Source organism: Gobio gobio (assembly GCF_949357685.1).
Source record: "Gobio gobio genome assembly, chromosome: 21".
Lineage (NCBI taxonomy): Eukaryota > Metazoa > Chordata > Actinopteri > Cypriniformes > Gobionidae > Gobio > Gobio gobio.
In genome coordinates, this window is record NC_137117.1 from 42,721,510 (window position 1) to 42,737,830 (window position 16,321).

General features: G+C 37.1%; 1 protein-coding gene across 2 annotated transcripts in view; it reads right to left on the bottom strand.

The window, feature by feature from the left end:
* The window catches only part of slc9a8 (solute carrier family 9 member 8), a 76,674-nt gene extending 62,562 nt beyond the window's left edge, over positions 1–14,112 (bottom strand). For both annotated transcript variants that reach the window (XR_013815475.1, XM_079803107.1), the window contains exons 1-3: positions 13,815–14,112; positions 12,601–12,779; positions 437–517 (exon numbers count right to left, since the gene is read on the bottom strand). Coding sequence is in view for 1 of the 2 variants with exons in the window: in XM_079803107.1 (XP_079659233.1) it covers positions 437–517; positions 12,601–12,779; positions 13,815–14,008 (454 nt within the window). In the remaining variant the exon portion in view is untranslated. The remainder of the gene's footprint in view (positions 1–436; positions 518–12,600; positions 12,780–13,814) is intronic.
* Between the last annotated feature and the right edge of the window lie 2,209 nt (positions 14,113–16,321).

Below are 16,321 nucleotides of genomic sequence, written 5' to 3' on the forward strand. Positions count from 1 at the left end.
AACTACCGCTTTAAAGGTTTACTCTGCGACTGTCTTTAACAGCTTTGCACGCTAAGAGGAACTGATCAATTCCTGTGTTATATTAGAGGAACTACTGTGTTCAATCAGACTCAAACTGTGAGACAGGACAGCGTTTCATACACGCACCTACCCTTACTCTCTCAGAAATAATTAATACCTTTACTGCTGCACTTGAATGTAATATGCGTGTCCCTCTGATAAATGCACCCCCTCCCTTTTTGTCCTCACTATCTTATTCAAGTCTATTCACTATTGTTCAGTTAATGGATTGTTCTAGAGTGATCTGATTTCTAAGACACGTTGCTTAGTGATGTTCTGTTGTGTTTGTATCATTATGACTGACTCGATTGCTTCGGCCGACATTGAACAGAAAAGTATGAACTAGAGGTAAAAGAATGAGATGATAGACACATACCCAGCGAGACCACAGCCACACTCTCAGGCAGGAAGTGCAGCTTGAATTTGATCAGCAGGTGCACCAAAATAATACAAATACCTGAGGAGAAAAATGAATTAATAAAACTGGCTTATAACTTATAGTTACAGCGGTTGCACTTTATTTTACAGTGTACTTACCCTAGAAAATACTGGGTAATGTAAGGTAACTACATGGGTTAAGGTTAGTTCAGGGCTAGTTATTGCAATAACTATAATAAGTACATAGTATGTAGATGGGGCACATGACTGTAAAATAAAGTGCTACCGTTACTGCAATAACAGTGATATCTTAGTATCGGCACCACAGTAAAATAAATAAAACATTAAATAAATGTTTAAAAGTAATCAAGGCTCTAAAATAATAAGCAATAATTAATATAAATAATAGTTTAATATCTTAAAATTCTATGTAAATGTAGGTATATATAGGATTAAGCAGGAATAATGCAAAAAAAATACATTTTGACCTTTATTGTAAGACATTTTTGGAGCAAGGATGCATTAAATTGATCAAAAGTCATTTGTTGCAAATAAATGCTGTTCTAGTCACCAAAGAATGTAATGTGTGTCCACAAATATATTCATCAGTGCAACTGTTTTCAACATTAATAATAATCATAAAGGTTTCTTGATCATCAATTCCTCATATCAGAATGATTTCTGAAGGATCATGTGACACTGAAGACTGGAAATTCATCTTTGATCATAGTAATAATTACATGGACCCACTTTATATTAGGTGGCCTTAACTACTATGTACTAACATTTTAATTAACAATTTGATACAATGCACTTATTGTGTACATACATGTTTTTACATTGTACTTACATTTTTAAAAATACCTGCATGTAATTACATCTGTAATTAATTTCTGTAGTTACATTTGTAATTACACTGTTGACACTTCCCTTACACCTAACCCTACCCTTAAACTTACCAATACAACCACACCTGTGCCATAACTTTACCTGTATCCCACCTCAATATCAGCAAAGGTGTTTTGCAATTCAATTTGAACACAGTAAGTGCATTGTACTTATTTTTTGATGTAAGTACATAGTAGTCAAGGCCACCTAATATAAAGTGGGGCCAATTACATTATATATTTCACATATAATAATTTCATTTGTAATAATAGTTCACAATATTACAGTTTTTACTGTATTTTGGATCAAATAAATGCAGCCTTGGTGAGCAGAAGAGACTTCTTTTAAAAACATTACGAAGATTGCACACATTTTACTGACCCCAAACCTTTGAATGGTAGTTAATAAAGGTTAAAGAAAGGGTTCTTTTTTGTTCTGTAATGAATTATTATTTACATTTTTGTGTGCTTATTCCTTGGTCATCGTCTCTTTTTGTCTGTCTTTTGTAAGTGGATGTTTTGTGTTTAATTTTAAATATGCAATAAATGATACACCCAACAAGAATCAACTATATTTAATATGCAATATCATATGTATAGGTTATCTAAAAGGTATAAAGTAGTCAGCCTCAGACGGGAGTCACGCCCACGGACCATCAGATGCATAAGCCATGCAAAAATGGAAACAGTTTAGAAGTCGTGATCTGATTGGTTGAATTGTGTGCCACGTTCTTTAAAGGATTAGTTCACTTCAAAATGTTAATTTCTTATATTTTATATCTCACGCCTTCTCATTCAAGATGTTCGTGTCTTTCTTTCTTCAGTCGAAAAGAAATTAAGAAATGTCGTTCGACACCCGTCAGACCTCCGTTCATCTTCGGAACAGAAATGAAGATATTTTAGTCGAAATCTGATGCTCTGAAAGGCCTCCATTGGCACAATGGCACTTTACACTCTCAAGACCCTTAAAAGGCACTAAAGACGTCGTTACAAAGTCCATCTCACTACAGTGGTTCTACAATAACTTTATGAATCGGCGAGAATAGTTTTTGTGCGCAAAAAAACCCTAAATAACGACTTATATAGTGATGACGATTTCAAAACACGGCCTCATGAAGCTTCGAAGCGTTATGAATCAGTGAGTCGATTCATAATTCAGATCGCGTGTCAAACTGCTGAAATTTGGCGATTCAAACCGCTGAATCGACTCATTGATTCATAACGCTTCGAAGCTTCATGAGGCCGTGTTTTGAAATCGTCATCACTATATAAGTCGTTATTTAGGGTTTTTTTGCGCACAAAAACTATTCTCGCTGATTCATAAAGTTATTGTAGAGTCACTGTAGTGAGATGGACTTTGTAACGACGTCTTTAGTGCCTTTTAAGGGTCTTGAGAGTGAACCGTGCATTGAGCCAATGGAGGCCTTTCAGAGCATCAGATTTACACTAAAATATCTTCATTTGTGTCTGAAGATGAACGGAGGTCTGACGGGTGTCCAACGACATGAGGGTGAGGAATTAATGACAGAATTTTCATTTTTGGGTGAACTTACCCTTTAAGTTTTTTTGCGGAAAACATAATGGACTTCAATGGAAACCAACGATTGAAGGTCCAAATCAATGCAGTGTCAAAGGAAGGGCTCTGCATGATCCCAGATGAGGGATAGGATCTTATCCAGCCAAACCATCTGTCATGTTCAAAAATTATGTTATTATGTTGATGAGCAATTTAGTTGTTTTTTTTTTGTTTTTTTTTAGAAAATGACCAATGGTTTGTCTAGATAAGACCCTATTCCTCGTCTGGGATCGCGCAGAGCCAGTGAAGCCCTTTAAAACTGCATTGATTTTGACCTTCAACCGTTGGTTGCCATTGAAGTCCATTATGTGGAGAAACATCCTGGGATGTTTTCCTCAAAAAACTGAATTTCTTTTCGACTGAAGAAAGAAAGACATGAACATCTTGGATGAGATGGGGCTGAGTAAAATATCAGGAAATTTTCATTTCGAAGTGAACTAAACCAAAACCAAACACTAAAAGTATGTGAAGTCCGCGGCATAGACTCTTTAAAATACGTCCCAGAGTTTTACACACCGGACTATTATTGTAGGGAAATCGACTTAACATTTCCTTGCCCCAAAACATGACGCACAACAAAATGAACTGTGATTGGTTGCTTCACATGTCAGTCAGACGGCCTCTGGGCGGTCCTTGGCCAATGAAAGCTGCGATAAGAGTCCAAATGCCATCTGGCTACGTGACAAGAGAAGATGAATTGTGAGTGTGTTGTGTCACTGTTACCCATAGTGATGTGCCGTGCCGGTTTATAATTACACTTTAACCTAGATTAAACCTCCGGTTTCACATTATGAAGACATTATGAACAAATTCAAGGATGGCAGACCAACATGAGACCTCTTCTTACGCAGAGCTGGTAAGACTACACTCAGGAGGGCATTATGCGGTTCATAAATACAGATACAGCACAATGCACCAAACACAAACATTAACACGGGACATAACAGGAAGACGCATCACTGCAGAGGGCCAATCCCAAAACATCAACACGTAACTGGAAACCTCTGAGCTTTTAAATGACACAAAAACATGCGAGTTGATTGTATTGATTCAGCAGTATCAGACACACAGAGCCAGGCCTAACCCTTAGCAATGGAGGAGGATATGCTGTCCGCTGACTCACCAACCAGCTTTATGTTTAGAGGAAGCAGAGGAACAGCTAGAAATAAATTAAAGCCAGGAACATGACAAAAGATAAATCATAGAAAAGAGTTGGAGAGGAATTTCAGCTTGTTTTGTGCCTTTGTATATCGGCTTATTTATAGACTTGTATAAAGTCATTGTATACAACATTATTGTGATGTGCAGAGATCGGTGATCAGAGTCTATTAACATTCGCCATCATACATGACATCACAATTTCCAACTAAACTAAACTAAATTTATCTACTGCCTTCTACCATCTGAAAAAATATATCTAAATTACGACATATGCTTTCAATGCAAAATGCTGAACAGTTAGTTCATGCGTTCATGACCTCAAGGTTAGATTATTGTAATGCTCTACTGGGTGGTTGCCCTGCTCGCTTAATAAATAAACTCCAGCTGGTCCAAAACGCAGCAGCTCAAGTTCTTACTAGAACCAGGAAGTATGACCATATGAGCCCAGTTCTGTCAACACTGCACTGGCTCCCTATTAAACATTGCATACATTTTTAGGGTTTGGTTAAGGGTAGGTTAGGGTTAGGTTAGGGTTGGGGTAGGTTAGGGTTAGGGTTAAATAGGGTTAGGGTTAAATACAGTTTGATGAGCATTAAGATATATTTATTGCTGGTAAATTTGATGTGCAGATGTGGAAAAAAGTTCATTTTGAACCTTTATTCCCATCAGCCAGACTACTCAAAAAACTACAACAACAAAAAAAGCACTGTCCAAAGATGGAAAACAAAATTATTTTGGACTCAGTGAGGAATGGGTGGCCTATAGTGCAGTTAACCTGAGCCCATCAAAAAAACTTTCACACAGTTTTGGAATAAACTGGTAACTAGACCCCTCGTCCAACATACAGTTGTGGTCAGAATTATTGCCACCTTTGGTAAATATGATCATAGATGGCTGTGAAAATAAATCTGCATCGTTTGTCCTTTTGATCTTTCATTGAAGTAAAAGAATTGAAAGTGGGGAGGGGGGGGGGGTCACATCATGAAATAAATGCTTTTCTCCAAAACACGTTGATTCAAATTATTGGCAACCATAGAATCTTTAATGAATAAAATAATGGGAAGTGTATTCCCATTCATATTTTTACAAAAGTAGCACACTAGGAGCATGAAATCGTCTAGCTATGACGTCTTGTTTCACACGATTATAAATATGAGGAAACGCAAGGGCCAAATTCCCTCAATCATTCATTCATCATCATGAGTAAAACCACAGAATATAGCTCTGATGTGCAGAAAAAGATTGTTGAGCTGTAAGAAAACAGCTAAAGCATTGAAAATCCGCAGGGCAATAATTAAGAAGTTCAGTTAACTCTATATCTATATTGAGATGTCTATATCATCCTAATGCACAAGAGGAGGAGAGTTTGAGTGGACAAAGACTCTCAGAGGATCACAGATTAAAATCCTCCTCGCTCATCCAGAAACAAACTCCAGCATATTCAGTGTCAGACACGACTGGAGCTTCAGACGGGAGCTGGATCTGTGGTCAGATGAAACTTCAAACAGAGCTTTTTGTCAGCAAACCCATCAGATGTGTTTGGTGCAAACAGGGATAAAAGCACCCCATGCCCACGGTCAAATATACCGCTGGATCTTTAATGTTGTGGGCCTATTTTTTTGCTGGAGGTCCTGGACATATTTAGCCTGGATGCCAGCCGAACTTAGCCCCGCCCACAACATTTGAGCTCGGGCAGTTCGGTCTGGACTTGATCCGTACAGGAGTAATTATGCCCGAACAGAAACTGTTCAGACCAATGAAATCATCAGGGCGGGCGTTAGACGATGATGGACAGATGATCAACAGTAACGTCATCAAAGAGCGCTTGGGTTAAATTTGTTCTAATCCTAAACGGAGAACTTGTTCGTATATGCATTCACCTTTACTATTTCTCTCAAAAATGGTGATGGTGTTGGTAAGTACTCTGTGTATCCTTAAATTATTTTTTTACAACACCAGCAAAGATCGTTTACACTCATCTTTTCTTCTAACGTTACTTATTCCAGCGTGCGTGCTAGTACAGGGTTGCCAAGTTTAAACAACAAAACCCGCCCAATTACTACTCAAAACTTACCAAAAACAAGCCCAATAGCTTTCCGGGGGGGTTCTCCAGAAAAAAAAAAGGCATTTGGGGGGTAAAATATGTGTTATTTTGGCAGGGCTGGCAGCTAAAATTCGCATTCCTGGGTCTGTATATCACACAATTGACCTATCGGTAAGCCCCTCCCCTCGAACGCCGATGAGCCAATAGCAGTTGAGTATCAGTTGCGCTGGGACCGGAACTCGGACATCTTTAGGCTTCAGCGCCATAGAGAAACATTGGAAAATCCGAAGCTCTCGTCGGTTTGATGGTGTTTATGCTACAAAAATGCTAAAAACGCAGTGCCTGAGGTACTGTAACACTGACTCCAGGGATCCTGAGAGGATTTTCTGTTTGTCATACTCTCATTAAGTTACGATTAAAGTCCCTGCTAACATACAAACCGTAATAACTAACTGTTCTCACATCATGTAACACTGTAGGTCAAAAACACGAAGGTCTACATTTCAGTGCCTCTCCATATTAAACTGGTTATATGTAAATTAATGTCATGTTAGATATGTTTAAGGTCTACATTATCTGTCCTACTAAGGAGGACTCCTATTTTGATGGGTATTTATAGTCTCCGGGTAACAAAAGTAAGAGCTTGCACGCAGTTTATCAGAGTTGTTTTGCAGATACAAAGTTTACCAGTTATTAACTGCACCCCCGAAAAGGCTTACGGTCTGTGTATGTTTGTTTACTGTGAGTTGTTTGAGTGTTTTTGTGTTTTTGTGTAATTTGCTGTGTATGTTAATGCAACGGAGAGAGAGAGTTTGTGAATGAGATGTTAATGCGCACTTCTTATGCTTTGTTTGTTCAGCTCTTACGATGATTTTTTGGAGTGAATAACGATGTAATAAACTTCATAAACCATCAGTTAAGTTTGGCCATCATTCGGACGGGGTATACGCTACAATCTGTGTCCAAAAACATCTTGGGATAAGGTTTTCACACTGACAGCTGTACATTGTAAGATATAGCAACTCCGTTTGTTTGTCCGAGTTAGCAACAGTAACTAAGGGGGGCGGGGCTTACCGATAGGTCAATTGGGGTCGCTTCAACCCGCGGACTTGGCAACACAGTGCAGTTGAGTTCTGTTGACATTTGACAACTAACGTTGTGCGTCGCTCCGTTGCTCTGATTGGTTGTAGGTCTGTCCAATTGAGGTCTTTCCTGGTTCGGTTGAAACACGCCCCATGGGTTGCGACGACAGATAACGTTACTATGCTCATCACTGTTGCTACGTTCAGACGCGCGGTGACGCATGCAGTGAAGAAGAGACTGAGAGCAGAAAGCGGCGCGCAAAAACAATGCCCTTTTCAAAAATAAGGAAAGTTGACACTGAAAACCTAGTTTCCATCTTGAAAGTACATCAGCCAAAGAGGGACGTACCCGTAAATTCAAGCTTCGCCTTTGGCGTTTTAACACTCGATGGCACCGTGTCGAATGTGGACGAGGTCGAACTGGAAGCCATGTTAAACTTGGACTAAATCGGCCACCGTAGGAGTTGAGAAAATGAAAACGAAATCGGAATTGAGAGGAACAGAAGCTAATATTCACTGGATGGTCTATACCTTTTCACCACTAGATGGGGGAAAATATCACACAGTGTAGCTTTAAAGGGATAGTTCACCCAAAAATGAAAATTGTGTCATCATTTACTCCCCCTCAAGCTGTTCCAAACCTGTATGAGTTTCTTTGTTCTGCTGAACACAAAGGAAGATATTTGGAAGAATGTTTGTAACCAAGCAGATAGAGCAACCATTGACTACCATTGTATTTATTTCGCTACTATGGTATCTGCTTGGTTACAAACATTTTTCCAAATATCTTCCTTTGTGTTCAGCAGAACAAAGAAACTCATACAGGTTTGGAACAGCTTGAGGGTGAGTAAATGATGACACAATTTTCATTTTTGGGTGAACTATCCCTTTAATGGACATAACAGAACAACAACAAAATGAGATCAATTTTGTGAAGGATTGCCTATGTTTGCTTTAACAATATGAACAGACATGTTTTGTCCATATGAGAACATGTTATATTTTGTTCAATTAAGAACAAATGTTATCTACTTTCTTTAGTCTGGCAATAAACATAAATTATGGTTTTTAGGTATATAATTGTCTGGACCTCGGCCGGTGAGGAGGGTTAATTTACTGGACCTCAAGCAATTTTAGTTGAAGACCTAGAAGTCTAGAAGAGGAGTGAACTGAAGAGAAGAGCTGGAGAGATTCTGTCTGGAGGAACAGACTCTGATCTCCAAACTCATCAGGCATTATAGGAGAAGACTCAGAGCTGTTATCTTGGCAAAAGGAGGTTGCAATAATTGGATGCCAATAATTATGGCCAACGTGTTTTGGAGAAAAGCATTTATTTCATAACATGATTTTCCCCCTACTTTCAATTATTTTACTTCAATTAAAAAGTTAGATTTTGGGGGAAAAAAATGGATTATCCTGATCCTGATCCTGATCCTGATCCTGATCCTGATCCCAACTAGTAGGATTTCAAGGTGGATTCCAGGAAGAAAATGTAGTAAAACTTTAAAACTGGTCAATAAATACAACATTTGTATCATATAATACGATGGGAGAAGTATTTTACATATTTTATTTTTTGTATAACACATATTTTATTTTGCTCTTGATTAGTTAGGCTAATTGTTAATTGATATTAATTATTGATATTAATAATACAAATTGATAATTGTTAAAGTAATAAAATAGAAGTAGACATTAGGCTACCTATTAAGCCTTTCGGTAGCCTACAGTCAAAGTAAAAAAAGATTTAGCCGCCATAAAATAATCCCCAAACAGCTGTAAATATCAAAAAAATATATTATATTAAATTTGTTTTATCACTTTTAAGAGGTTTTACTTCTTATCAATTAAAAGACCAGTCAAAAGTTCTTCGCGAGCGAACGCAAGGTTTCTCGGGTGAACGCTAAGCAAAACTTTTCTGAAAGAACGCAAAAGTCATATTTTTTCCATCACCATGTCCCTTTAAGGGCTCCGTAGAGCACTAGTAATCCAGATTTGGAAATCTGAAAAGGTGTGTATCTGGATCAGGGTGATCCAATCCAATTTTGCTTTGAAAAACCGGCACAAAAGTCAGATGGATTACCTGATCCTGGATAGCAAAAACATGGGATTTCCAAATCCAGATGAAATGTTTTGAACAACTGCCCCTTGTGTCTGAATGGACGCAAATCTCCAGTGCCGCTGATAATAACTGATCACATGTCATCTGGATTACGTAATCAGACTCCAGAAATCTGGTACTTTTAATTAGATTATATTACATTTTTAAATGCTCATAATCTGATTAGTTACTTTTCTATGGATTACATGATTGCATATTCATACAATGGCAGCAAATGATTCCTAATTTTATTATTTAATGATAGTGTTGTCAAAAATATCGATATTTCGATATGTATCGATACTGAAACGATACCAATACACCAATACCTGCTGTGCTTTTCTTTCAGTTCTTTCAGTTTTCTTTCAGTTTGACAGGCGATCCGAATCATCATTCGACTCACTGATTCATAACGCTTCAAAGCTTCATGAGGCCGTGTTTTGAAATCGTCATCACTATATAAGTCGTTATTTAGGGTTTTTTTGCGCGCAAAAACTATTGTCGCCGATTCATAAAGTTATTGTAGAACCACTGTAGTGAGATGGACTTTGTAACGACGTCTTTAGTGCCTTTTAAGGGTCTTGAGAGTGAACCGTGCATTGAGCCAATGGAGGCCTTTCAGAGCATCAGATTTACACTAAAATATCTTCATTTGTGTCTGAAGATGAACGGAGGTCTGACGGGTGTCCAACGACATGAGGGTGAGTAATTCATGACAGAATTTTCATTTTTGGGTGAACTAACCCTTTAAATAGTGCTGGTGTGATGGGTCTGAATTTCGCGCGGGATTGCACATAATTCTACTAATTCCCACAGATTTCGCGCTCACATCTGAAGCGAACACACATACAGTAATAAAGCCGCCTCTGACATACAAGTGCTAAAATGAGCTCCTTTTTCCATCGTCAAATACACTCAAAAATAATGTCAATGCCCATCTTGGTGAGTATTAACGTAAACACAGTCGTAAATAAATTAGGAAGAATGTGTAACAGGAACTGTATTTTGGATCCATGCGTGCGTCAGGTCTTAAAGGGACAGCAGCCGAATAAACCTGTTGTTAATGTTTTTCAAACTACAAAAGACAAACGATCACTTACTGCTCTTGACTCAGTAACTTGTGTAACTTTAATGGATTGATCTGTATTTCATTTTTTATAATGAAGATTATCCCATTTTATTTTAAATTTGATTACATTGTTTTTTTTAATTCAGTTTCTTACCTGAATACTGTCAGACCTCCTAAAAAAATAGAGCAGTCTATTTCATTTGTATCTTTATTCTATTGTATTTGTTTGTGATATTGTTAGCCATACGTTTATTACTTGTCTTTATAAATTCAATATACCATTTGAGATCAAGCGTCCTTGTGATGCTGCAACAAAATTACTCCATTGTCAAAAAATTAGGGCTGTCAAAAGATTAATCGCGATTAATCGCATCCAAAATAAAAGTTTGTGTTTACATAATATATGTGTGTGTACTCTGTTAATTATTATTTATATATAAATACACACACAAGCATGTATATATTTAAGAAAAAAATATTATTTTATATATATAAAACATTTATATTTATATATATTATAGATTATATAAATGTATATACATGCAAATTTTTCTTAAATATATACATGAGTGTGTCTGTATTTATATATAAATAATAATTAACAGAGTACACACACATATATTATGTAAACACAAACTTTTATTTTGGATGTGATTAATCGCGATTAATCTTTTGACAGCCCTAAAAAAAATTAATTGAGTTAGCAAATATTTGTGAGATAATTGTAATGGTAATTGATCAACGTTTATATATGAAACAAAAAGCTTAAATGTTATATAAAGTGATCTCTTCAGAAGAAAATTTGATTGCCAAGACTTTCAATAGATGGACAAAAAAAGAAATAATAGTAAAAATATATATATTTGACAGTATATGCAGCGTTTTTTTCCTGTATTATCTAAAATGGTATTGTATCGAAGTTAGAAATTCCAGTATCGTGACAACACTTTTATAATATTTTGATTGTTTTTATCTTCAAATAATTTATTGATTTTAATTTCACATTTTTATGATTTAATCAATCATTAGCTTTTCCTAAACTAATCCTCCCGCAGTTCTTTCATTAATCCCACTCTGGGAATCCCTGGCTTAATTCAATGCTTCTTTGTTTATGTTTTGTATTTTTTATATCAATATGGTAAACAATAATCCTATTCAAATATAAGTGATAAACGTGTTAGGTCAAAAGTAATCTAAAAGCAATCAAAATGCAGTCCGAATACATTCCCTAAAAGGAGTGAATCTAGATTACGTTACTATTTTATGTGATTTGTAATCCGCAACAGACTACAATTTGCAAGAATCAATTCATGTTCCAGCTAGCCGAAAATGTTATGTTATATGTATCTTCAAGACTGTACGACTGAGGAAAACCTCAAAAGGTTGAAGAGGAATCAGTAGGTGCGTTTACATGGAGCACTGTAATCGGTTTAAAAGTCCAATCCGAATAAAAATACTCCATATAAACACCTCAATCGGAATAAAAATGGCCAAACCGAATGAAATTGTAATGGGTTTGAGAGGGGTGGGATAAACCTTTTCATGAACCGATCAAACGAAAAATTCCACCATGTAAACGACCTGATCCGATTACTGTGAGTGCACATCTTGAGATATAGAGCGCGCGCCTCCTCAACTGAAGAGCACGCGCCGCGCTCACACCAGGCTAATGTTGACAAGAGAGGAAAGTTCATTTTTCTGAGGTGATTCTTACATTTTACCACAAATAATAAATAGCTTTTCTAAAACTGTACAAGTCCTGGTGGCCGTTGAGAGCTGCCATTTCTGCCACAGCTGTTGAAATAGCCATTGTACAGGAGGTTAAACTACTGCATGTCCGGCCACAGAAAAATAAATACATATACAAATTACCAACACAGAACTATTGATCCACGATACGTAACGAATCTGAGGCGGCAGACAAACTGTGTGCGCACGTCACAAAAGGATTCCTACTGAAAGTCAGCACATGTAAACACCAGATGGGTTTAGATAACGTCTCATGTAAACAGTCCACCCAATCTTTCAATCGGAATGATTTTAATCGGAATGACAAAAAAGTGCGCATGTAAACGTGGCTAGTGTCACTCTTAAGATTTTAACTGTCCAATCCATCAGTGAAGAACAATACGGAAAAGCAGCTACATCCTGGAGAACTGAAATACTTTCAGTTGTTAAAATAAATATGTATAATTCACACATTGAGATCATTTCCATCCTTAAAACAACTGGTGCTACCCACCGATGACCAGCAGGCTGAAGAAGATGGTCATCCCGCTGGACTGCTCCTCCTCCTGGGCCTTGACCCCCGTCTGCACGGGCAGGATGGGCTCGTTTTTAGGGGGTTCAGGGGTCGTGGGTTTGGGCACAGGTGTGGTGCTCTGAACGGTGTCATTGCTGGAGCTTTCTGTGTCATTCAACCTGCCACAGGAATATATTTTATAGGATTTTACATACTATATTACATTATAATCACTTTCCAAGTTTAATGTACACATTCTCCATGTGCTTTAAAATATGAGGATATGTCTCAATGACAAAACATGGCACATTTTACCTCGTGAAAATATATTAATCAAAGTCGTATGACGTTCATATCAATATTGTCAACGAAAGCAGATAGATAGATAGATAGATAGATAGATAGATAGATAGATAGATAGATAGATAGATAGATAGATAGATAGATAGATAGATAGATAGATAGACAGACAGACAGAAAGATAGATAGACAGACAGACAGACAGACAGACAGACAGACAGACAGACAGACAGACAGACAGCTAGAAAGACAGACATACAGACAGACAGCTAGATAGACAGACATACAGACAGACAGACAGACAGACAGACAGACAGACAGACAGACAGCTAGATAGACAGACAGACAGACAGACAGACAGACAGATAGATAGACAGACAGCTAGCTAGATAGATAGATAGACAGATAGACAGACAGACAGACAGACAGACAGACAGCTAGATAGACAGACAGACAGCTAGATAGACAGACATACAGACAGACAGCTAGATAGACAGACAGACAGACAGCTAGATAGACAGACAGACAGACAGACAGCTAGACAGACAGACAGACAGACAGCTAGCTAGATAGATAGATAGACAGCTAGATAGACAGACAGACAGACAGCTAGATAGACAGACAGACAGCTAGATAGACAGACAGACAGACAGACAGACAGCTAGACAGACAGACAGACAGACAGACAGACAGACAGACAGATAGATAGATAGATAGATAGATAGATAGATAGATAGATAGATAGATAGATAGATAGATAGATAGATAGATAGATAGATAGATAGATAGATAGATAGACATATGTTACTGAATATTCGTCACTGTACGCCACATCACAGCTGTCAATCAATCACTCACTCACTCTTTCTACAGTAAAACTGCGAGCAAACTGATGATATGTGATACAGTAATACCTGGCCAGCTGTTCTGTGTGTCCATCAACAGTCTTCTGATCCTGTGAATCACTATCAGCTTTATTATCGACAGGTTCTTCGCTGTGTGTCTGATCCTCTGCCGCAGCAAACCGCCCGAGATCAGCCGTCAATAAAATTAATAACACGCCGATTACGGCCGCTCGATTACCGAGACTCATCGTGCTTATAAACATAAACAATCATTAGACGAAAGGAAAAAACCGCAAAATTAAACTCATGTCGCCACAATCCATGTTTCGCAGACTAAATATATCGTCATCATTATTTACCCGGAAGCTCTGGGAAATGTAGTTTTAATTTGTAGTTTACCCCTCCGGGTATTTTTAAGCATAAATAATTACATAAAACGTATATATACTGTGTTGATATTCACATATATATTATAGAATACACCAAATATATTAATTATCGTTATATAGGGGGGGGGAAACCGGAGCTGCTGGCGTCACACTGCAGCGATGGTTGCTGGGAGTTGTAGTTCATCTAAGGTGGGCGTGCCGACAATGCGCTTTTCTGTGATGCATCAGTTTGGTATGAAAGTATGAAACTATGTAAACTGGATCTCAAACACTTCCTCAGCTTGCACTTGTGCAACTTGTGTATTGTCAGTTTTTTGGGGTGGTTGATCTGGTTATCAATACATTTTCATATTTTGATTACTGAAGTCTGTACACTCTAAAAAAAAAAAAATGCTGTGTTAAAAACAACAAAAGTTGGGTTGAAGTAGGCCTAGACAATTGGGTTAAAAGTCTGATTTTAGTCTGATTTAGGTTCATTTTAAGCCAGCCATACAGTAATTTTAAACAATAGTTGGGTTAAATTAAACTGCCCAGCACGTTGAGCAAACATTTAACAATAGCTGGGTTAAAACAACCCAATCGCTGGGTTTGTCCATTTTCAACCCAACTTGGGCTTTGTAGAGTGTATTGCTGTAGATGTGTGTGTTACTTTAGTAATTTTAATGAATAAAATTTCTAAATTAAATTTCCAACCCATTTTGGGTTACATCAACCCAGCAGTGTAGTAATTTTTAACCAATTAATTAGGGTTAAAAATTATAACCCGTGGGTAAAAATGCTGGGTTAAAAACAGCCCAAGTTGGGTTGAAAATGGACAAACCCAGCGATTGGGTTAAATGTTTGCTGGCCGGTTTTATTTAACCCATGTTGTTTAAAAACTACTGTATGACTGTCTTAAAATGAACCCAAAATAGGTTGGCAATTAAAAATCAGACATAATTACTAGAGGCAACAATAATAATCAAAAGGTGAACATTCATTAATAAGCAATTTATTATTGTTTAATTATTATTTATTTAACATATTAATAAATGTCAATTTCCAGCATACTTTGGGTTAATTTTAAGCAAGCAATGCAGTCAGTTTTAAACAATAGTTGAGTTAGATAAAACTACCCAGCAGGTTGGGCAAACATTTAACCCAACCGCTGGGTTAAATTAACCCATTCACTGGGTTTGTCCATTTTTAACACAACTTGGGTTGTTTTTTAACCCAGCATTTTTAGAGTGTGTGCAAATCTATAGCGAGAGCGGGGCACAACCTTTGGCTTTTAGACTTCCTCAGTTTGTGTAAATTCACTTGGGGTTCAGAGTATTTGTTTTTTCCCACATTTATTGCACACATGTCTAGTACAATGATGTGGTTTTGTTTCATTAATACTTTTTTCTTGATTTACCCCGAAAGAATGGAAGTGAAATGTGACAACATGCCCCATAGGTGGAGTACATTATAACATGACCAAATGACAGCTTAAAATGTCATCTGATACAATCAAAAAAATATACAAGACAAACTAAAATATTTTGTCAATAAAATACAATCATTAACTTTTTCCTATAAAATAATGGCATTTTTTAATCATTAAAAATAGGCATTTTTGAGTTTGGCAACAAACACATCGCTAAATACAGCAGCATAGTTCAAAACATGATAATAATCAATAACTTCTGAACATTGACTCTCAGTCATTATTCACCCTTTTCTCGTGGTTTCTCAAAAGAATTCATAAAAGTATAGAGTCTAGTTCTAATAGGGGCTCATTGTAACACAGTGTGACAACGTCAGCATTAAAGAACAATCTGTTAAATAACAGATTACAATAATGTCAGATTTGTCTTATTTTAAATAATCACACAAAAAAAAATTAACTTAAGTCCAAAAATACTTTTGCTATGGTTACATGTTCAGTGATATCTTCCAAAGATTTCTGAATTCTGACGCATATATAGTGTTGATATGGCAACTATAAACACACTAAGTTTCGTCATCCTTGCATTTGTGGAAAGTGTTAAACCGTGTGTGTCACAATACCCCCTGTTTCTGTTTCACAGCCTTTGCTGAAACCCGGACCATGAGTGCATGCAGCGTTACGTAATGTTGTAAAGTCATAGTAATTTTCACGCACTCCCTCCCTCCTTTGCTGACGGTCCCTTCACTGCCCTGATAAGCGCGTAACGCAGGTCCCAT